General features: G+C 47.0%; 1 protein-coding gene across 2 annotated transcripts in view; it reads right to left on the bottom strand.

Annotated features, from left to right (window-relative positions):
- Nucleotides 1-19,917, bottom strand: part of PTPRA (protein tyrosine phosphatase receptor type A) — a 126,488-nt gene extending 106,571 nt beyond the window's left edge. Inside the window, exon 1 of one of the 2 annotated variants that reach the window (XM_069745146.1) lies at nt 19,492-19,917. Coding sequence is in view for 1 of the 2 variants with exons in the window: in XM_069745145.1 (XP_069601246.1) it covers nt 19,492-19,590 (99 nt within the window). In the remaining variant the exon portion in view is untranslated. The remainder of the gene's footprint in view (nt 1-19,491) is intronic. The other variant, XM_069745145.1, reaches the window with a different exon arrangement.
- Between the last annotated feature and the right edge of the window lie 4,552 nt (nt 19,918-24,469).

A 24,469-nucleotide genomic window follows, 5' to 3' on the forward strand; every position in this document is an offset into this window, starting at 1 on the left:
TGATGAAGGTTGGAGGCTGCTGTTCTTCTCTTGGGTACAGAGCTGCAGTTGTGGGGTCTCCGTTGCCAGAGGAATGATCGCCATCCGGCGTCCCAACACGTCCCCGCGCTCAGCTGGCCGGCACACACTGAGGGTTTTCACAGCCTCCGGCAGCATCTGCTCTGCAGCCCCGGACAAGTGTTCACACATGAAATATTTCCTCTGCTGTCTGAGCCACGGAAGCTCGGCAGGATGGGATTGTGAATGTTAAAGTGGAGCTCGGAGTAAAAACCGAACAGCTATAAATGAAAGGCGTGAAGACTTTTGCAACGGAGTCTAAATTATATATCGGCCCCAAAACATGAATGTTTCTCATTATGGGCTTAAAAAGGGCAATAACCAGTCCTAAAATACCGCAAATGAGATCCTAAAATAAGCAATAGCAAATAAAGGGGTAAAGTATTCGAACAAATACCTCATTTTATCACGTATGAAGCAATTAATTCTATATTATCTACAGATTTTGACATTTTCACTAATAACATAAAAAAACCTCACGTGTCATTTTTCCACTGTGACTAAGTGTAGAACACAGAGCTGAAGCTCAGTAAGACACGGCACACGACGCACGCTGGGGTTTTCTGGTCACCACACTGGCACCCAGCCTGGGGATATAATTGGAGAATGGGTGAGGAAGTGGGCAACAGCGAGTTCCAATATGATCATCATAACAGATCTGCGGAGGTTATGTAATTACTGGGTAAAAGACATCTTGTAGGAAGAGACGTCTGGCAACGGTTCTCACTGCCGGCATTCAGGCGGAAAGAGATGGTTAACCACGTCAGGCAGGCGGTTACTGGTCGGGGTGTTGTCACACTACAACTCTCAGCATCTCACAGAACAATTACAGTACTATCAACAATGAAAAAAAAACTCTCCTAAGAATAAAACTTCTATAAAGCTGCTATGTACAAGAATATAACTACTATAATACTGCTCCTATGTACAAAAATATAACTACTATAATACTACCCCTATGTACAAAAATGGAACTACTATAATACTGCCCCTATGTACAAGAATATAACTACTATAATACTGCTCCTATGTACAAGAATATAACTACTATAATACTGCCCCTATATACAAGAATATAACTACTATAATACTGCCCCCAATGTGCAAGAATATAACTACTATAATACTGCCCTTATGTACAAGAGTATAACTACTATAATACTGCCCCTATGTACAAGAATATAACTACTATAATACTGCCCCCTATGTACAAGAATATAACTACTATATTGCTGTCCCTATGTACAAGAATATAACTACTATAATGCTGCCCCTATGTACAAGAATATAACTACTATAAGGGTATGTGTCCATGATCAGGATGGCCGGCGGTATCGTCGGAGCGGCTTAGCCGCTCTGCGGTAAGCCCCGCCCCCTTTCTGGGACGCGATGATGCCGGATGTGTTCATAGCACACATCCGGCATCATCGCTCCCCACCATAGGGCCCTGTGCTATATCTTGCGGCGACGCAGCGTCGCCGCAAGATATACGGACATGCTGCGATCTGAAAAGACGCGCAGCATGCCCGGAGTCGCAGGGCCGCCGCGTGCGTGTTACCACACATAGTGGAGACGGGATTTCATTAAATCCCCTCCACTATGCTGTAACATCTGGACGCTGCGTGTCTGACGCTGCGGCTCTATGCAGCGTCAGACACGCAGCGTTTCCTGCACGTGGAAACAGACCCTAATACTGCTCCTATGTACAAGAATATAACTACTATAATACTTCCCCTATGTACAAGAATATAACTACTATAATACTGCTCCTATGTACAAGAATATAACTACTATAATACTGCCCCTATGTACAAGAATATAACTCCTATAATGCTGCCCCTATGTACAAGAATATAACTACTATAATACTGCTCCTATGTACAAGAATATAACTACTATAATACTGCCCCTATGTACAAGAATATAACTACTATAATACTGCCCCATATGTACAAGACTATAACTACTATAATACTGCTCCTATGTACAAGAATATAACTACTATAATACTGCTCCTATGTACAAGAATATAACTACTATAATACTGCCCCCTATGTACAAGAATATAACTACTATAATACTGCCCCTATGTACAAGAATATAACTACTATAATACTGCCCCCTGTGTACAAGAATATAACTACTATAATACTGCCCCCTATGTACAAGACTATAACTACTATAATACTGCTCCTATGTACAAGAATATAACTACTATAATACTGCCCCCTATGTACAAGACTATAACTACTATAATACTGCTCCTATGTACAAGAATATAACTACTATAATACTGTCCCCTATGTACAAGAATATAACTACTATAATACTGCCCCTATGTACAAGAATATAACTACTATAATACTGTTCCTATGTACAAGAATATAACTACTATAATACTGCTCCTATGTACAAGAATATAACTACTATAATACTGCCCCTATGTACAAGAATATAACTACTATAATACTGCCCCTATGTACAAGAATATAACTACTATAATACTGCTCCTATGTACAAGAATATAACTACTATAATACTGCTCCTATATACAAGAATATAACTACTATAATACTGCCCCCTATGTACAAGAATATAACTACTATAATGCTGCCCCTATGTACAAGAATATAACTACTATAATACTGCCCCTATGTACAAGAATATAACTACTATAATACTGCTCCTATGTACAAGAATATAACTACTATAATACTGCCCCTATGTACAAGAATATAACTACTATAATACTGCCCCCTATGTACAAGAATATAACTACTATAATGCTGCCCCCATGTACAAGAATATAACTACTATAATACTGCCCCTATGTACAAGAATATAACTACTATAATACTGCCCCTATGTACAAGAATATAACTACTATAATACTGCCCCTATGTACAAGAATATAACTACTATAATACTGCTCCTATGTACAAGAATATAACCATTGTGTAGATATCAATATTATGTTTTCCAAAGTTAATATGAACAATGAATAATATAACGATGAGTATCCCATTGTGACTCTCGGCACAGGACGCATTTTCGGGCTGTGTGATCCTTACAGACACGCGGTCGTGCTCACCAGGCCCATGGAGCGTGCAGACTGATAATAGTTTTGACAGTACGGCTGTTCCTCGACTTGCAACAAATGTCAGATCGTGGACGCGGGGAGCTCTACGTCCGGACAGATAAAGCTGTACTCGTCTATGGAAGCAGAACACTCTTTCGAGTCAGCAAGCATGCGATAAATCCGAAAAGATGGGAGATGACAGATAACGAGGGAACGCAGCGGCAGGCGAGGCCGAAATCCAATAGACAGCTGCTGAGTAGAGAAAGAACTGGCACGCCACAGATAGAAAATAGGTGGTGGATTGAAAAAAATAAAAACACTAAAAATTTTATATCAAATTCCAACCATTAAGGACAAATTTAAAGGATCTGCGCCGAAAATTCATCTTTAATTTTTAGATTTTTTTTTTTTTTTCAAATATTTAACATTTAATTTATATACGGTAATTTATGTTTTAAGAAACCCCTGATAGAAGTGGACATGTATTTGGCATCTTTCTTAAAGGAGACAAGCTCTTACCATGAGCCGAATGTCTTTTTTATTGTCTTCTGCCATTTGGGTATAGACGGGAAAGAACAGAAAATCCCGGCTAATTTCAGCATCTTAAGTTCTTAAAGGTAATTATGACATTTAGTATCTACCTTTCCCCGAGGCGACAAGTTTGAGAAGTGACAACTTCGGGAAATCTGAGCTCAAGGTTTACAGAAAACAACTACTCGGTGCTTGCCACCACGTGCCGTCTCCATTACATTACAAAAAGTTACAGAAGGTCTTCTGAATACAAGACGACCAGAAAGACGACCAGAAAGACGACCAGAAAGACGACCAGAAAGACGACCAGAAAGACGACCAGAAAGACGACCAGAAAGACGACCAGAAAGACGACCAGAAAGACGACCAGAAAGACGACCAGAAAGACGACCAGAAAGACGACCAGAAAGACGACCAGAAAGACGACCAGAAAGACGACCAGGCCATTTTTGCCCAGTCTCTTTCTTATGATGGAGTCATGGACACTGACCTAAACTGAGGCGAGTGAGGCCTGCAGTTCTTTGATGGTTGTTGTGGAGTATTTTGTGACCTTTTGGATGAGCCATCTCTGCACTCTTGGGGTAATTTTGGTTGGCTGGCAACTCGTGAGACTGTTCACCACTGTTCCATGTTTTCGCCATTTGTGGATAATGGCTCTCACACCTTTGTTTCTCATTTGCTTTCTTTCTTTGGATCATGGCACAATTTCTAGCTTTTGAGGATCTTTTGGTGTACTTCACTTTGTCAGGCAAGTCCTATTTAAGTGATTTTTTGATTGAGAAAGGTGTGGCAGTAAGCAGACCTGGGTGTGGCCAGGGAATGTGATGTGGTAAACCACAGTTAAATTATGTGTTAAGAGTGGGGGCAATCACGTTTTCACACAGGGCCCTCTAGGATTGGATTTCTTTTTCCCTTAACCCCTTAGTGACCGCCAAAACGCATTAAAACGGCGGCTGCCAAAGTTACTTATGATTTCTCTCTCCTTTGATATGATACACGTCAGAGGAAAGAGAAATGATGCCCTCCTCGTGAACACCCTGGGTTACCTCCACTATCCCAGGGTCCTCCCAATCCGTTCCCCAGCTTGGCGTCATCTTCCTGGGAAAAAAAAAAATTAGCAGGCACATGCCGAATGCGTCAGCCGAGATCTGCCGGCTGCTACCCTGCAACAATAAGGAATTTTTTCCTTACGATCATTGTGATAGAACCCATCAGTTATTATTATTATTATTTATATAGCATCATTAATTCCATGGTGCTGTACATGTGAAAAGGGGTTACATACAGGGTTTGATACAGTTATCGAATAAAAAAATAAATAAATAAATAGTAAATCAAACCTCTCTTTGTCACCCCTTAGTTAGATAAAAATTTTAAAATACATTTTTTATTTTTTCCATTCTTTGCAGTTGGGGTTAGTGGTGTGTTAGGCTGTGTGCACACGTTCAGGATTTTTCGCGGTTTTTTTTTTTTTTGCTATAACGCATACATATGCATCCCATCATTTATAATGCATTCCGCAATTTTTGTGCTCATGCTGCATTTCTTTCCGCCAAAAAAACGCATCGCAGTAAAAAACGCAGCATGTTCATTAATTCAGCAGATTTTTTGTGGATTTCCCACTATATTATTGCATTGGGAACCTCTGGAAAAAAACGCAAAAAAGCAGCGGAAAAAACGCATGCGGATTCCTTGCAGAAAATGTCCAGTTTTGTTCAGGAAATTTCTGCAAGAAATCCTGACGTATGCACAGAGCCTTAGGTTTGTGGTTAGAATTTTTTTTTTTCTCCCCAAGTTAAAAAAAAAAACAAAAACACAAGACGACAATATGACGGCTAGTGTTGAGCGCAAGTGCTCGCTAATCGAGTTTGCATCGGGTGCTTGGGTATACACGGAGTATCGCAGATCGCTGCTTGTAGTTTTTTTCCGGGTGTCTAACAGGCGCAAAACATGAGGGGCAGGGACGTGAGCACCCGCGATATTTGGTGCAAACCCGAGGAAAACTGGAGTAGCGAGCACTTGCGCTTAACATTCAATATGACGTTATCAAATTCTGTGTCGTACCTGTGGGTTCAAAATGCTCATTACACCCCTGGATAAAATCCTTGAGGAGTACAGTTTCCAAAACTTGACTAAAAAATTTTGTTCCAAAAAAATCTTAGAATCAGTGGGATCCTTTGAAGAGTTCCAGAGTTATGAGCACATAAAGTGGCATTGGTCACAATGGTAAAATTGCTAAAGAATAGGAAATCAGGGAGGGGGGGAAACACTTTCACACAAGTGTAAATGTCCACTCATCTCTAGACAGGATCCGACTACACGGGGCTAGTTTGTAGTCTGTTACCATGGAGACGCAGTGGCTGTCAACAGGAAGACATTTTTAATGAAGCACTTTTTCAAGTTCCTTTAGTTTTTAATTGGATATAAACAAAAAAAAATTAAGTAGTATATAGACTTCAGGTCCTTGTTTCACGTATTATAAACTCACAAGGCGCCTAGATTAGCCTCTGTGCCTATACTACACATAGGTTTACTTCAGATCCTCTCCTACAGAGATATTAAAATGGCGCTGACAAATTTGATTGGTCGTCCTTGGCAACCAATTCCATCCTACACGACAAAAAAAAAAAACTCTTAATCAGATTGGTTACTATGGAAATCCCCTCGGCATCTTTTAATTGACTACAAGATGCAAAAAAGAATAAAAAATAGCAGCGATCTCATTGGTTGCTATGGGAAACCGCTGTTCTTCATGCACGTCTAAGGCCTCCATGTTTACATTTTTCCCCACTCAGCTCTGGTTGCTACAGGCAACAGTTTTTTTTTTTTTTTGTTTTTTTTTTTTTTTTAAGCTTTATGTATTAAGTATACAAAAAAAATGAAGCCGTTGCCGATAGCAACTGAATATTTTTATGAAATTTAAAAAAAACAAAATTAAAGTAGGGACATGATTGGCTGATAGGTAACCGCCATTTTCGGCCTGCAGAGATCTCTTATATACCCGGCGTCCATCACTAGAATCCGCCGCGCTTTCCTTCCTCACACAATAAACCATAGATCAGCGCGATGTAGGAAGTGGAGCTGTGGACATGGCCGCCGACTGTATCATTGCGGTGTGTGATTTTTGCTAACGTAACCACAGAGTAACCAGAAAATTATAGGGCTGCCATCTTCACATGGGATCCCAGTGTATGTTTAGTCATGGCTCCCTCTCCGAAACCACCGGCCTCCTCCCCGGTCATTAGACGGTGACCTAATAGCCGGAGTCGTCCGGAATAGGCAGTTATTCCCCCGGCCAGGCCGCAGGGCCCCGTGTACAAGACAGAAAAACTCCCTTCCTTCCTATTACTGTTTCCATTCTTTGCCGCATCCCAAACAATTGCAGTGAATGTCTGTACCCGGCGCGGGGTGCCAGTCTTCTGTCCACACAGGATCCATCAGTACGACCTAGATGTCTAAAAAGAATTATTACAAAGACCCCGGGTCAAGATGGCGGCAAGAAGGTCAAAAGTCCATTAATTACCTGATGAGTAGCAATATGGCAGGAAAAGACCCCCATACAAGTACCTCGTGTGTCATAAGGTCAGGAAACGACCCACAGGACCCCCTATCTAACCTAGAAGCTCATCTCCATATTAAAGGGGACCTTTTCACCAGGTCAAAAGTGGACAGTTTTTATTCCCGCTGCTCCCCTGAGTATTCAGATGTTTGTTTTTTTCAAATCCGCCATACGGTTCCAGAGATATAGGCCTTTTTATCCAGTTCTTATTTTTATGATCAGTCAAGGGGGCAGATCAGCCTTAAGACACGCCCCTAGAGATTCGAGACACACCCCCAGAGAATCCCGCGAGCCACACCCCCTTACCAAAAAAAAAAAAAACATTAAATCTAAATAAAAAGGCCCATATCTCTGGAACCATATTGCGGATTTAAAAAAAATAAAAAATAAAATGATCAGGGGAAGAGAAGGAATAAAATAAGAGCAAAACCGGCTACTTCTGACCTAGTGACAGGTCCCCTTTAAATACACTACCATTTATCGTAATGACCGCCTCTTCGTTACTTCAGCATTTCTAACTGTGCCCACCGCACCAACGTCACAATTACAGGTGTCAGAACAATGTAGGTAACGTCAGAAACTACCAAAACCTCCCACCTGGCTCTGTGGGGAAGCAATAACCTAAAGTCACAACAAAACTGCCATGACTCACAGGCTTTTAGCTTCTACGTCCATTCTAGGAAGTAAAGAAAAAGCAATTTATGGCAGAACAATCCCTTTAATACCTACATGATCAAAAAGCAGAGCTCTCCCTTTAATTTTTCTTGGTCATGATGTATCCCTCTACAGTAAATGCCATTAACTACAATTTGTAATTTACGGGGGGGAGGGGGTTTATAGTTGTACCATTTTAATAAGAGGCATCAGATTGGAGGCACACTGTTGTACAATTTAAAATATGTTCACTAGAGGTTGGTATTATTTCACCACTGTCTAACAGCATTAATACATTTACAAAATCAAATACGTTGGTATTTGAGCACTGTATGACGGTATTAATACATGTATAGAATATGGTCATAGGTTGGCATTTGAGAACTATATGGCGGTATTAATACATATAGAATATAGTCATAGGTTGGTATTTGAGCACTGTATGACGGTAATACATATATAGAATATGGTCATAGGTTGGTATTTGAGCACTGTATGACGGTATTAATACATATATAGAATAGTCATAGGTTGGTATTTGAGCACTGTATAGCGGTATTAATACATATATAGAATATGGTCATAGGTTGGTATTTGAGCACTGTATGACGGTATTAATACATATATACAATATAGTTATAGGTTGGTATTTGAGCACTGTATGACGGTATTAATACATATATAGAATAGTCATAGGTTGGTATTTGAGCACTGTATAGCGGTATTAATACATATATAGAATATGGTTATAGGTTGGTATTTGAGCACTGTATGATTGTATTAAAACATAGAATATGGTCATAGGTTGGTATTTGAGAACTATATGGCGGTATTAATACATATAGACAATATGGTCACTAGAGGTTGGTATTTGAGAACTATATGGCGGTATTAATACATATAGACAATATGGTCACTAGAGGTTGGTATTTAAGAACTATATGGCGGTATTAATACATATAGACAATATGGTCACTAGAGGTTGGTATTTAAGAACTATATGGCGGTATTAATACATATAGAGAATATGGTCATAGGTTGGTATTTGAGCACTATATGACGGTATGAATACATATAGAGAATATGGTCACTAGAGGTTGGTATTTGAGAACTATATGGCGGTATTAATACATAAACAGAATATGGTCACTAGAAGTTGGTATTTGAGCACTATGGCAGTATGAATACATATAGACAATATGGTCACTAGAGGTTGGTATTTCAGAACTATATGGCGGTATTAATACATATAGAGAATATGGTCATAGGTTGGTATTTGAGCACTGCATGACGGTATTAATACATATATAGAATATGGTCATAGGTTGGTATTTGAGCACTGTATGATGGTATTAATACATACGGTATATAGAATATGGTCATAGGTTGGTATTTGAGCACTGTATGACTATTAATACATATAAAGAATATGGTCACTAGAGGTTGGTATTTGAGAACTATATGGCAGTATTAATACATATAAAGAATATGGTCACTAGAGGTTGGTATTATTTGAGCACTGTATGGCGGGATTAATAATACATATACCGCATATAAAATTGATTTAGGCACTATACTGTATAATACCTTATAAATGGAAAAATGACAATATAGGGTTTGGCTTGCACATTATATATCTTCCCGAACATCCATCTGAGGTAAATTTCATCTACTACCCAGCGCCGCCTCTGAATAATAAAGGGGATGTGATTCTGGATGACACCCCCCGCTCCCAGGGTAAACAGACGAGTTGTGCGTGCAGCCCACTACAGAACGGCAAGCAAAAAAGTTCCGAGCCAGAACTCTCCTGTGACCCCCATGATCCCCCGGCCCCTGACTCTCATGACTGCTGACTGTCCGCTTACATTCATCCACTGCTTTTCCAGAAATGGGTTTTAAAATAAATCTGCTTTGTGTTGGCATTTATAAAAGGAACCCTTAGATCAAACACAGGGTTAAAAAAAGAAAATAAAATCAGATTTCATACCTGGTCCCTCACCAGCGGCGGCGGAGCAGTTTTGTGCCCCTTTAACTCATCTGTTGTCAGATTAACGCAGTCGCTCAGCACTCAAAATAGGAAGTGTAAAAAAATGGCAGAAAATTAATGGATGAATGGCGACATTTAGGCTATGTGCACACGTTCAGGATTTCTCGCAGAAAATTCCTGAGAAAAAAAACGGACATTTTCAGCAAGAAAACCACATGTGTTTTTGCCACGTTTTTTTCAGACACTTCCCAATGCATTTTGTAGTGGGAAATTCGCACACAAAAAAAAACGCAAAATTAATGAACATGCTGCGGTTTTTACTGCGATGCGTTTTTTTTCACAGAAAAAAACGCATCAAGTGCACAAAACATGCGGAATTCATTATAAATGATGGGATGCTTACTGTATGCTTTTTTTGTGTGGTTTTATAGCGTTTTTATCGGGAAAAACCGCAACATGTGAACACAGCCTTAAAGGGGTTTTTCCACCTTTCAGTATACAGCACGCCATTAAAGTGGCTCCTTTAAAAATAATAAACCCCAACACTGAGCCTCGACAGCTGAACCTGTGATTGACCAACTGCATGGGTAACATCAAATCAACAGCGCTGCAGCCGATCACTGGATAAAGCGTTACATAAAAGAAGAACTACTGACTGATTATTAATTAACACAGGTGCAACATTGGCGCCCAAAATGATGGAAGGGATAAACCCCATAAGTTCAGCCCCCCAAACCTCAGATGGGAGACACTCCTTTAGGGTGGGGTTCACATAAATTCCGCCCACTTTGTGCCTAGATCCTGAAATTAGTCAGGCCTGCATCTGATAATTCAAGAAATTTGGCAAATATGATAATTTTCCAGTCATTATGCGACTACTGGGTTTCTCCCAAAAAAGGTTTAGGTCCTCCTTAGGAAAATCTAAGGGGACAGTTTTGGGATCTACTTTAGTGTACGTCGCAGTGGTGTGGTGACATTGCGGATTATTGCCTCAAACGCACCCAAAAATCAGACAAATGGAAAAAAAAAACGCAGCAATCTGATTGGCTGATAGGGGTCGGTGGTCCTCCATGGTACCCGACACTGCTGTTCTTGCTAACGAGAGGGGGGTGGGGGGAGCCACGGAACAAAAATTGTGATAAAACATTGCATTGTTTAGTATGGGAAGCGCATGTCGGACCGCGGGTGAAGCACGAGTAGAGGGTTTTTTCTAAGGATTCGATTCCGCAGCTCTTCTTGTAATGTGACCCAGAATGAATCATCTGGACGGTTTTTCCTCTTTGCTGATTTCAAGAAAATGTTCACGAATTGCCGGCATCAGCAAGAGACAAGGATCTGAGCCTCGATAATTAGCGCTGGCGTAAGGTGAAACTAATTACAATCCACAGCCCTCTCCACCCCGGAGCCTACAGACAGCGCTGCGACATCAGCATCAGAGTACAATATCCACCCTGACCTACAACCAACGCAGCCACACAAAGCCCACCCGATCTCCATGAGACGTCCTCAATATTCATCTCCTGGACCACCCCTTCAAAGTAATCACTGAGGATCATTGCTTTTTGAGAAACTTTAAAAAAGGATCCCGTCTGTTTGGCCTATTTCCAAAAAGAAGCTAAACTACTGTCTAGTGGAAGACCCCATAAGCATCAGATGAAAGTAGTCAGAACCTGCCTAGGACTGCCAGACCATCTGATATCACATGGGGGTCTCTACTGTCCCCCAACAAATGATGTCAGGGAAAAGAGAAGGGACAGCCTGGCCATCCAGTATCACATGGGCACGGCACGGCCATCCGGTATAGCATCTGATATCGCACGGGGACTGCCCAAGCATCTGATATCGCACGGGGACTGCCCAAGCATCTGATATCGCACGGGGACGGCCCAAGCATCTGATATCGCACGGGGACGGCCCAAGCATCTGATATCGCACGGGGACTGCCCGAGCATCTGATATCGCACGGGGACGGCCCAAGCATCTGATATCGCACGGACACTGCCCGAGCATCTGATATCGCACGGGGACTGCCCGAGCATCTGATATCGCACGGGGACTGCCCGAGCATCTGATATCGCACGGGGACAGCCCGAGCATCTGATATCGCACGGGGACTGCCCAAGCATCTGATATCGCACGGGGACAGCCCGAGCATCTGATATCGCACGGGGACGGCCCAAGCATCTGATATCGCACGGACACTGCCCGAGCATCTGATATCGCACGGGGACTGCCCAAGCATCTGATATCGCACGGGGACTGCCCGAGCATCTGATATCGCACGTGGACGGCCCGAGCATCTGATATCGCACGGGGACTGCCCGAGCATCTGATATCGCACGGGGACTGCCCAAGCATCTGATATCGCACGGGGACTGCCCGACCATCTGATATCGCACGGGGACGGTCCGAGCATCTGATATCGCACGGGGACTGCCCAAGCATCTGATATCGCACGAGGACTGCCCAAGCATCTGATATCGCACGGGGACTGCCCAAGCATCTGATATCGCACGGGGAAGGCCCAAGCATCTGATATCGCACGGACACTGCCCAAGCATCTGATATCGCACGGGGACTGCCCGAGCATCTGATATCGCACGGGGACGGCCCGAGCATCTGATATCGCACGGGGACTGCCCAAGCATCTGATATCGCACGGGGACTGCCCGACCATCTGATATCGCACGGGGACGGTCCGAGCATCTGATATCGCACGGGGACTGCCCAAGCATCTGATATCGCACGGGGACTGCCCAAGCATCTGATATCGCACGGGGACTGCCCAAGCATCTGATATCGCACGGGGACTGCCCAAGCATCTGATATCGCACGGGGAAGGCCCAAGCATCTGATATCGCACGGGGACTGCCCAAGCATCTGATATCGCACGGGGACTGCCCGAGCATCTGATATCGCACGGGGACTGCCCGAGCATCTGATATCGCACGGGGACGGCCCGAGCATCTGATATCGCACGGGGACGGCCCGAGCATCTGATATCGCACGGGGACGGCCCGAGCATCTGATATCGCACGGGGAAGGCCCAAGCATCTGATATCGCACGGACACTGCCCAAGCATCTGATATCGCACGGGGACTGCCCGAGCATCTGATATCGCACGGGGACGGCCCGAGCATCTGATATCGCACGGGGACTGCCCAAGCATCTGATATCGCACGGGGACTGCCCGACCATCTGATATCGCACGGGGACGGTCCGAGCATCTGATATCGCACGGGGACTGCCCAAGCATCTGATATCGCACGGGGACTGCCCAAGCATCTGATATCGCACGGGGACTGCCCAAGCATCTGATATCGCACGGGGACTGCCCAAGCATCTGATATCGCACGGGGAAGGCCCAAGCATCTGATATCGCACGGACACTGCCCAAGCATCTGATATCGCACGGGGACTGCCCAAGCATCTGATATCGCACGGGGACGGTCCGAGCATCTGATATCGCATGGAGACGGCCCGACGATCTGATATTGCATGGGTGTCTCTCTACTGTCCTCCCAACAAATGATGTCAGGGGAAAGAGAAGGGACTGCCTGAGCATCTGATATCACATGGGCAGGGTCTCTCTACTGTCCCCAGATAAATGATGTTGGGGAAACTGAAGGCTTGAGCAGCTGGAATGTCAAAGTCCAAACTTTTTGCTTTCAGTGCAGTGGCCTCCTCTCTCGTTGTTGAAAAATCACGCGTAATGTAGAGTCGGGAGAGGTAGCTGGCCGTATAGTCAACTTTTACCTCACATGTGACCAGCTTTAGGGTGAGTTCACAAGTGGCAGTTATAGTGCCTGCTTAGCTCTGTTGAGGGAGAAGGATTGTGCATATTGACATTCAACATGCCCCATCCTTCTTTTCTCCATTGTTTGCTCTTGAGGGAATCAGGATATTCTCACATTAGTTGGATGGCCGGTCCTGTTGGCATGTTCTGGTGACATTCACAGTGTGTGTACGGCCACCCCTAGTTCCAACCTCTTGTAATTAACTTTTATAGACGACACACAAAAAAAAACACTGCCGTGTCAGTGTATATATACTATACATATGTATACATACACACACACGCATATCTCCAATCTCTCTGATGGCAGATGTTGAGGGAAAGAAGGATCAGGTTTTTGGATTTCGAGCAGAGTGTGAATGGGCGAGATGTAAAATTACTATAAGGGCCACCTAATCCAGGGTACTATATGGGTGGCCCCCCGCACAGTACCACCACACATTAAACCATGTATCTGCAGTCGTTTGTCCTCCATGATTTATACCAGAAGAAATAAATGGGCTTTTGACGATGAGCGAGTTGAAGCGAGACCCCGGGCCTAGTAACGCTCCTGGGTACACCATAGGAAATTGAATACACAACAGTCCATACATTAGGAAAGCAGTTTCTCCTCCAACGAAACGCGTTGCGCATTTTAATAACCAAAAGTGCGGTCATCCATTGTGGCTGACAGATCGCCTCCTCGTAAAGCTGCTCTCTCCACTGGACCCTCCGCGGCTCCCAAAACAGAAAGACGCCTCCCGGCTAATGTTTCTGGTACTCGTTAAACTCCTATTCCTCTGAGGAGGCAAAGGATGACGAGCTGCATCTAGGAAGGGGATCGTCTGCAAAAATACTTCCTTTTCTGTCCAAAAAAAAAAAGCTGTTTGTTTGGGTCACAAAACCAGTGATGAACCTTCATTAAGGACAGTGAAAATACAAAAGGTTTGTGCCACCGATATGTGGAGAGGGAAGAAAGCAGCGGTCAGACATTTATGCCAGCAGGTTGTCTGATCCTTTTTGTCACCAGGGGAAACAATCAAAATTCAACATGCCCGATCTTTCTTAAAAGAAGGATCCAAACAAGGAGGATCCTATTCGGTGACTGCAAGCAGAGATTCAAACAAAATATTATAGAAATTAAAGGAAAATAAACAAAGATGGCTTCTAGTTAAAATGTATTGACACGGGAACAGACCAGGAGATCTCCCTTCGACATTCAGTTCTGAGCGTTAAAAAGGGATAGGACACCCCTAATCCTTGCAATCATCTTGCTGTCAGACATTGTGAACTTTTTTTCCCTGCCACGTCCAATTAGAGCCATCATAGAAAACACAGATAACATTATACTCAATGCCAGTCAGCTGCCACAAAGCCCTCAGGAGCACGTGACACAAGAATAAGAGGGCACGAAAGCGGGCCAAATCAGAGCGGATAAAATAAGGACTGACTCAATGACACGAGGGCAATGGACTCTAGAATCCGAGAGTTTTATACTGAGGGGGTCTCGATTTTCCGCAGTGTTATAACCAAATTAGAAAGTTGTGAAATGCTTGATTTTGTGCTTCATTTCAATACCTCTGCTTGCTTTCAAGGAAAGGACATTGTAGTACACAAATAAAAACCCCAAGACTGCAGACCTCCTGGATTTACGCTACCCAGAAATGCCCCCTCATACGCTGGATGCTGGGTGTTGTAGTCCATCAGCGACGGATTGTTGACAACAGATGAAGCACCCTACTGGGAAACAAACTCTCAACACCTCACAGCGAGGACGGCAGGTTACCCGACCGCCGGAATGTAACCTACAACGGGCGGCAGGTCATTTCATGATCCACCACAAAGCGATCGACTCCTGAACCCAATCACTAATTTATAGATGAAATTTCCCCTAGACTCCAGAGCAAAAAAAAAAAAAAAAAAGTTACGCACAGAAGATATTTGTAAGAGATTCACCAAACAAAATGGAGATTTTTTTTCAGTCAGAAAAATTTTTACGAAATTAGGCGCCATCTGGACGCCATTTTGAAAAAGATGAGAAATCTGAGACATGTGATGGCAGATAGGGCCTAAACTGTGAAAAAGGTGGGAAATCAGCCTTTCATGGCCTCTGATGTAGTGAAGGGAGTGACAACCCAAAACAACGATGGACTTGGCCTCTCCCAACATATACATCTCGAAGAAAGAGCGTCCTTGTTGCCCCTAGCAACAAGAGTTCAGCAGTGCTCTGAATGGCATCCTCGTTGCTAGGCAACCCAAATTAAAGCGGTTTTATCAAACTGGGCGGGGCTACGCATTCTAATTAACGCCTCGTTAGGTTTACAGGCCTCATTTAGGTTGTCAAGGAATATTTGCACCTCACATAAATAGCACTCAACATTCAATTTTAGGGCGGTGATCTGATAGGATGTTGTGGTCTTGCAACAGACAAAAAAAAATCCACAACCCTATAAAAGGTCCTGACCTCCAATGATGATTATAGTCAGACATAACGAACCCCTTTAATAATGACGGACAAGGCTGGGCACTCAACACACAGCCACCATTACAGTTGCCATACAGGCCAAGACCAAGCACTTCTAGGATACCTAGTTACAACAGCCAACAAGGCGGCCATATTGACTGTCACTTTATTTCCTCAAGAAACTGGTGCCACTGGTGAGCGAGCCGAGGGGCCCATTAATATGGTGCCACTACGGATAATGAGGGCTACAAAATTATGTCACACAAATTGTGGGAATAAGTAGACGACAGCAGACATGACAAGAACAAGTCGACAGCGCCTGCGCTCTGTCATCTCCAGTGCACCATCAGTCATCATTTCACCAGAAAAAAGAAAAAAAAAAATAATATATCTCCACTGGATTTATTTTATCTTTCTCTCTGGAAAACCAGGGTGGCAACCGATCCAAAGAGTCGCCCCACAAAACAACTCAATGGGACGGGGGGGGGGGTTAAGTCGCTGAATAACTGCTGAGTGCACCCCTTAAGGCCCAGTTCACACGGTCAGAATTTGGTTAGTATTTTACCTCAGTATTTGTAAGCCACAACCAGGAGTGGGAGTAAAATGCAGAAGTGGTGACGTGTTCCCACTTTTGACTTACAAATACTGATGTAAAATACTGTACGTGTGAACGTAGCCTTATTTGTAGGCCGGGGCTACACAGCGACATTGGCCACAACGGTCGTCATGCAGCCAAAGTTCGCTCAGCGCCGCTGCTACATGCAGCCAAAGTTCGCTCAGCGCCGCTGCTACATGCAGCCAAAGTTCGCTCAGCGCCGCTGCTACATGCAGCCAAAGTTCGCTCAGCGCCGCTGCTACATGCAGCCAAAGTTCGCTCAGCGCCGCTGCTACATGCAGCCAAAGTTCGCTCAGCGCCGCTGCTACATGCAGCCAAAGTTCGCTCAGCGCCGCTGCTACATGCAGCCAAAGTTCGCTCAGCGCCGCTGCTACACGCAGCCAAAGTTCGCTCAGCGCCGCTGCTACAAGGCGGTGCTGTAGAAGTAAATGGCGTCACACTGCGGCACCTGCACTACTGCGATGGTATTGGACTCGCTTGAAGCCATTGAAGCAGCGTTAGGCCATGTGCACATGTTGAGGAAATTTCTGCACCGTTTCCAAAGCTCTAGGCTGGAAAACCGCAGCCATAAAAACGGGCATTTATGATGTTCTTTTTTTTGTTTTTTTTTTACTTACTTGAGTGAGGTCATTGGTAAAAAACTCAGGGAATTGACATGTAGAAGATTATTTTCTGCACCAAATCTGCAAGTCACAATTAAAGGGAACCGGTTACCCCGAAAATCGCGGGTCAGGTAATCCCACCGGCATCAGGGGCTTATCTGCAGCATTCTGTAATGCTGTAGATAAGCCCCCGATGTTACCTGAAAAAGGAGAAAAAGACGTTATATTATACTCACCCAGGGGCGGTCCCGCTGCTGGTCAGGTCGGATGGGCGTCTCTGGTCCGCTGCGGCGCATCCTATCTTCTTTCCATGACGTCCTCTTCTGATCTTTAGCCACGGCTCCGGCGCAGGCGTACTTTGCTCTGCCCTCTTGAGGGCAGAGGATAGTACTGCAGTGCGCAGGCGCCGGAAAGGTCAGAGGCGCGGCGCCTGCGCACTGCAGTACTTTGTCTGCCCTCAACAGGGCAGAGCAAAGTACGCCTGCGCCGTAGCCATGGCTGAAGATCAGAAGAGGACGTCATGGAAAGAAGATAGGAGGCGCCGCAGCGGACCAGAGACGCCCATCCGACCTGACCAGCAGCGGGACCGCCCCTGGGTGAGTATAATATAACGTCTTTTTCTCCTTTTTCAGGTAACATCGGGGGCTTATCTACAGCATTACAGAATGCTGCAGATAAGCCCCTGATGCCGGTGGGATTACCTCACCCGCGATTTTCGGTGTGACAGGTTCCCTTTAAGCAACGTGTGAACACAGCCTAAGTGTCCACTTCCATAGCACCGCCATGTAGCAGTGGCACGGAGTGGGCCGAGTAGCCCTAAGAGGCGCCAGAAGAATCACCAGGCAATTCCTATACGCCAGAGAGACGGTCAAATGAGATTAGATGGAAGACGAGGGTCATACATGTTTAATTAAAAAAAAAAAAAAAAAAAAGCAATATCAGACCTGTCAGATCACAGAACATGTCAGATGTAGTGTGTCATTTCGGAAACAATTAAAGGGATAATAGCATCATCCACCGCACATCGCCTCTCCTCCAGGAAACGGACCTGGGATCGGATTTTTTTTTAAAGTAAACTTTATACTGACAATCAGGGCGTATCTGACCCAGAACAGGAACGAGTGAGAGAAATACAGCAGGGATGGGGTTAACAGAGCGCAGGCCCCGACAAGGGGGGAGATGGGGGCGCACTCTTGTTGACATGTAGCTACAAGTGGAACCTCCCAGCAGAACAGAGGAGCAGGAGCGCAGAGGGGTGTATGATGGAGAATACATAGATAATACATAGATTGATGATACATAGATATATATGATCGATAATAGATGATACATAGATATATGATAGATTATAGATAGATGATACATAGATAATAGATGATATATAGATAATAGATAGATAGATTATATATAATAGATAGATAATAGATGATACATAGATATATAGGATAGATACTAGATGATTAGATTATAGATAGATGATACATAGATATATAATACATAGAGAATAGATGATAGATTGAGAATAGATGATAGATAATTAGATGATAGGTACTAGATAGATAATATAATAGATATATAGGATAGATAATAGATGATACATAGATATATGATAGATGAGAGATAGATGATAGATAGGATAGATAATAGATTATAGATAATAGATAGATGATACATAGATATATAGAATAGATAATAGATGATATATAGATATATAGGATAGATGATATATAGATATATAGGATAGATGATATATAATAGATGATACATAGATATATAGGATAATAGATGATATATAGGATAATAGATGATATACAGGATAGATAATGATATACATGCTAGCTCTAGTAGCTGCCCGCAGACTGCAGTGTCACATAGTCCCGCACAGGAAGTTGCCGTCGGTGCGGCCTCTGACCTCTCCCGGCCCCGCCGCCCCCCACAGCCCCGGACGCCCCCGCCGCCCCCCACAGCCCCGGACGCCCCCCACAGCCCCGGACGCCCCCGCCGCCCCCCACAGCCCCGGACGCCCCCGCCGCCCCCCACCGCCCCCCACAGCCCCGGACGCCCCCCACAGCCCCGGACGCCCCCGCCGCCCCCCACAGCCCCGGGCGCCCCCGCTCTGCACCGCCTGCAGTAATCAGGGGATGGCCAGCACTGGTCGCCCCTTACCCTCAGCCCCCGGTGCAGGGATCCGGCGATCTGCTGCAGGGAATCCGAAGCAAACGATCCAATATCGGAAGCAGATGAGATCCACGGCGCTGAGCCCATATAAGGGATCCAGGGATCTAGTGCAGGGATCCGGCTTGTGGCGCTCCCTCCAGGGTGGCGGTGCTGTCTGCGATCCGAAAGTTACAATCCAGCAAGGAGAGGGCGGGCGGGCGGCAGCACGAGCAGCTACTGCAGCCTCATGGTGGCCCTGTGGCCCCGAGGGCCGGTGGGGTGGGAAGGGGGTATGCAGGAGGGTGTGCTGGCTACAGCCCTGTGTGATCCGCCATGATGCCCGTGCACAGCGAGAGGGAGGCAGCAAACCGTGCACACTGCACACAGCGCAGATCCCGGGAACACCGCCTGTCAATCACGGCCCCGGCCACGCCTTCTGAGCGAGCTGTCAATCACGCCCCCTCCTCTGGCGATCCCGCCTATGACCACGCCCCTCAGTAAATACGCCTCTTTGTAACCACGCCCTCTGACTGACCGTCAATCATTTCTCCAGCACGCCCCTTTTGTGCGCGCTCACGTTTGACCACGCCCCTTTCCGGGGCGTGCGGCCTGTCTGTCACTGCTCTGACCACGCCCAGCTGTACGCCCACGTATTGGAAGCAGCGTCCTGTCACAGTCGGTGCGCATTGTCCGCCGCTCCCGTTCCTTGGCTGTATCCGGGCCTCAGCGCCCGCTACAGCGTCACCGTCCAGGCCTGGCCCTGGATCATGAGTCCCAATGGGCGCTTTGCCTTCCAGGGGCCATCACTTGTGGGGGCTTGTTTTTTGCAACGCGAGATTTTGGGGTCCGCACGACACTTTGTGAAGTGATCGCTCCTGTGAATTTCCGCCGCAGGCCGGGAACAGACTTGGGGGACGCCGGGGCTCTGCCGGGGGAGGGGTGGGGGGGCTAGCACAGGTCTGGGGGTCCCGGGGGGCTGGCACAGGTCTGGGGGTCCCGGGGGGCTGGCTCATGTCTGGGGGGGGGGCTGGCACAGGTCTGGGCGGGCTGGCACAGGTCTGGGGGTCCCGGGGGGCTGGCACAGGTCTGGGGGTCCCGGGGGGCTGGCTCATGTCTGGGGGGGGGGGGGCTGGCACAGGTCTGGGGGTGCCGGGGGGCTGGCTCATGTCTGGGGGGGCTGGCACGGGTCTGGGTGTCCCGGGGGGGCTGGCACATGTCTGGGGGTCCCAGGGGGCTGGCACAGGTCTTGGGGTCCCGGGGGGCTGGCTCATGTCTGGGGGTCCCGGGGGGCTGGCTCATGTCTGGGGGGCTGGCACATGTCTGGGGGTCCCAGGGGGCTGGCACATGTCTGGTGGTCCCAGGGGGCTGGCACATATCTGGGGGTCCCGGGGGGGCTGGCTCATGTAAGGGGGGCTGGCACATGGTTGGGGGGGCCAGCACTGCCTCCAGCCTCAATCTGCAGGGTCCCATCGCAGCGTAATGACGTGTGGTTGTGATTGACAGAACGTTCCAATTAGGAGGGGGCTTTCTAGTTCCGTCCCATCCAGGCCCAGCTTATAGGTTCTGAAGTCACCCAGGTTCTGGAGCCCACTGCTACGTCAGAGAGCGTCAGCCCTACACGTCATGTGGCTGTAAGGCCTCATGTACATATTTTGTATCAGGGCCACGGAGCCTCACAGTCCTCATACAGGGTCCATGATCACAGCGGGACCGAGACGCTGGGCCTTCCTACAATGCCACCAACTCTGACCCAGCCATCGGCCCACAACCTCTTGAGACCTTCTGCAGTGCTGCCTACTCTGACCCTTCTCCCCTCATCACCATGACCTTCTGTAGTGTCACCTACTCTGACCCTTCTCCCGTCACCACCAGGCCCTCCTGCAGTGCTGCTGGAGCACCCCCAGACATGAGCCAGGAACTCGGTACCGGGCCCTTCGGTTCTCAAGGGGGATGTCACGGTGGCTGACCCGGTCTGTGGCCCTGTTCCCATTGACCGGGACAGCTGCGGCTTTTCTCCCCCTCTTCCGGGCGACCTCCACTCGCCATATTGCCAACCAGGTTCTGCCTAATAGCTTCCAGTTGTTCCTGCTCCTCCTCTTCCGGAGGGCGGTTTCTTCTTCCTCCACCATCCCAGACCAGGAGGCGGACCTTTCTTGTTGATGGGCATATCTCCCGGACATAGTAGTATCTGTGAGGGTCTGGCTCCACTTTCTCGCCGTTCTTCCAGGCTACGCCCACAATGACACACCCCACTCCTCCTGCACACCACGTGGCGCTATAATGGCGGCCGTTTTGGTGGGAAACGGCAATATACAGTCTTTAAGCAAATCACAGTTCAAGCACAATTCTGGCACAGTTCTTAGGCACACAGGACCCGATTTTCAGGCTTAAGTAGATCCTGTTTGCGACGCCAAAAGATTGGAGCGCCCCCAAGGGCTAGGGGAACTCTGAGCCGGGCCCTTCGGTTCTCAAGGGGGATGTCACGGTGGCTGACCTGGTCCGTGGCCCTAGGGACGTCCGTTGTAAATGGGGTAAAGTTCTTTAAAGGGGTAATGTTCGTGACGCCACCTGTGGTATTTGGTCAGGGTGACCGACGCTGCTTAGGGGTCCGCTGGGGTGATGTTATGGCAGCTAGTTGGTATACCTTCCCACAGGTGAAGTGTGTCCCCAGGGCTTCCCAGTGTGTAGATGGTGGATGGTGAAAGGCGCAGTGAAGAACAAGGTTGCAGTCTCTTTAACTTTACTGAAGGCTTCAGCGTCCACAGTCGAGAGCACCAGATCACAGGGCAGGCAGAGTCCGGACGGTTTGGAGGCAAATCCAGAGTCCCCTTATCCAGGTGGAAATCAGTAGCCTTCCTCTAGCACCTGGATGTTGTAGTACCTTACTGCTGAGCTTCTCATAAGGTCCTCACAACTGATGTTGATGTTCTAGATGTTATGTCTTTCTCTGTCCCCCAGATCGATAGGAACAACCCGTATGACTGGTGGCTTGAGGCTTTTTACAGGGACTCTAGCACGTCCCGGCCTCCCATAGTTGCCACCGTGCCTCCTGGGTAAAGGTCGGGCAACTAATATGGACTTAGCTGTCCTGCCGGTCTCTGGAGCCAGGCTTGGAGACGATGACTCTTTCGGTGTTCTGGCTACCGGATCCTGCACCTCAGAAACTCCTTCTGGTTTCCTCTCCTTTTGCTATGACTTCATTTCTCACTCTCTGCAACACAATTCTCCTTCAATGTCTCTTTCATAGGATGCTGCCGCACGTGGGGCCGACGCAGCTCCGTGGCCTTCTGTCTAGGCCTCTGACAGGATCCCACCCCTGTCAGGGACCCACTACCTGAGGGAGCTCAGATGGCAGCTAACTGGGTGAAGCCCAGCTGGCTTCTGCCTAACTTCCTATCCAGACCACCAGTTTTACCTAATTGTGAAGAATGCCCTACTAAATAGGAGCATAGCTCCCCCTGATGGACTGGAGTATGAAGTGTGTGGTGTGGTTTGTGATACCTGATAAAGTGATCTCCTTTATTGCCTTCAGCCATAACATCACTCCCCCTGGTGGAAGAATGACATTACTGCAATGGCCAGGACCCTGGGGCGCTGCACTGCCTATTCTGACCCTTCTCCACTCACCACCAGGTCCTTCTGTAGTGCCGCCTACTATGACCTTTCTCCCCTCATCACCAGGACCTTCTGCACTGCCGCCTACTCTGACCTTTCTTCCCTCACCATTAGGCCCTTCTGTAGTGCCGCCTACTCTGACCTTTACCCCTCATCACCAGGGCCTTCTGCACTACCACCTACTCTGACCTTTCTCCCCTCACCACCAGGCCCTCCTGTAGTGTCACCTACTCTGACACTTCTCCCCTCACCACCAGGTCCTCCTGTAGTGCTGCTTACTCTTACCCTTCATCCCTCACCACCAGGCCCTCCTGCAGTGCTGCCTACTCTGACCCTTCTCCCCTCATCACCAGGACCTTCTTTAGTGCCGCCCACTCTGACCCTTCTCCCCTCACCAGCAGGCCCTTCTGTAGTGCCGCCTAGTCTGACCTTTCTCCCCTCACCACCAGGCTCTTCTGCAGTGCCGCTTACGTTTGACCACCAACACCCTGAAGGATTATCCATTTGCTGCCTCAGGCACATTTTGTCTGCTCCCGCTCCCTTCTCCTATGTTACGCCCCTCCGTTACAATATCTCCCACCTCTATGTCCCATGTTACTTGTCTTCCTGAATAAAGAAGCCTATAGAAAGAGCTTAGGGTACGTTCACATTTGCGGTTTGCGCCGCAGCGTCGCCGCCGCAACAAAACGCATGCGTCGTGCGGGCCTATCTTTAACAATGGGGCCGCATGTGCATGCGTTGTGTTGCGTTGTGTTGCGTTTAACGCCGCATGCGGCGTTAGGGCGCACCTGTCTGGGCGCGGCAAACGCAACATGTTGCATTTTTCGGGCGGCGCCGACCTTTTAAAAAACGCATGCGTTGTGTCGACCCTATCTTTAATATTGGCGCCGCATGTGCATGCGTTTTGCTGCGTTTTTGTGTGCGTTGCGGCGACGACGCTGCGGCGCACAACGCAAATGTGAACTTGGACTTACAGCTGGCTGAGGCAGATTCTGCAAGGCCTGGGGAATGTTCTAACCCTTCCGCCTGGTCTCCCCTTTTTCTGGGGTAGTCCTTTTATTGCATGTGTGGCCTGGGCATTTTTTTTTCTTTAGATTATGGCCTTGGGCTTTAAGCTGAGCCTCTCTTGTAACCAGGATGTGTTGTACCACGGGAGATGTAAAGCTGCAGCCGCCATGTAATATGCCATCTCTGGCCATAACGCAAAGGTTGGGTAACTGTGAAGAGGAAGGGTTATTTCTCTAGTTACCTAGCACGACAGCCACTTCGGAGGTTGTCTTCCCCGCCCTAATAGGGGACAGGAACACAAAGAGGTTAAATACCCCTCCCCTTCCTGCAACCACCAGTGTTTTCCTGTCCCCTATGTGGCATG

Source organism: Ranitomeya imitator, chromosome 1 (genome assembly GCF_032444005.1).
Source record: "Ranitomeya imitator isolate aRanImi1 chromosome 1, aRanImi1.pri, whole genome shotgun sequence".
Taxonomy (NCBI): Eukaryota; Metazoa; Chordata; class Amphibia; order Anura; family Dendrobatidae; genus Ranitomeya; species Ranitomeya imitator.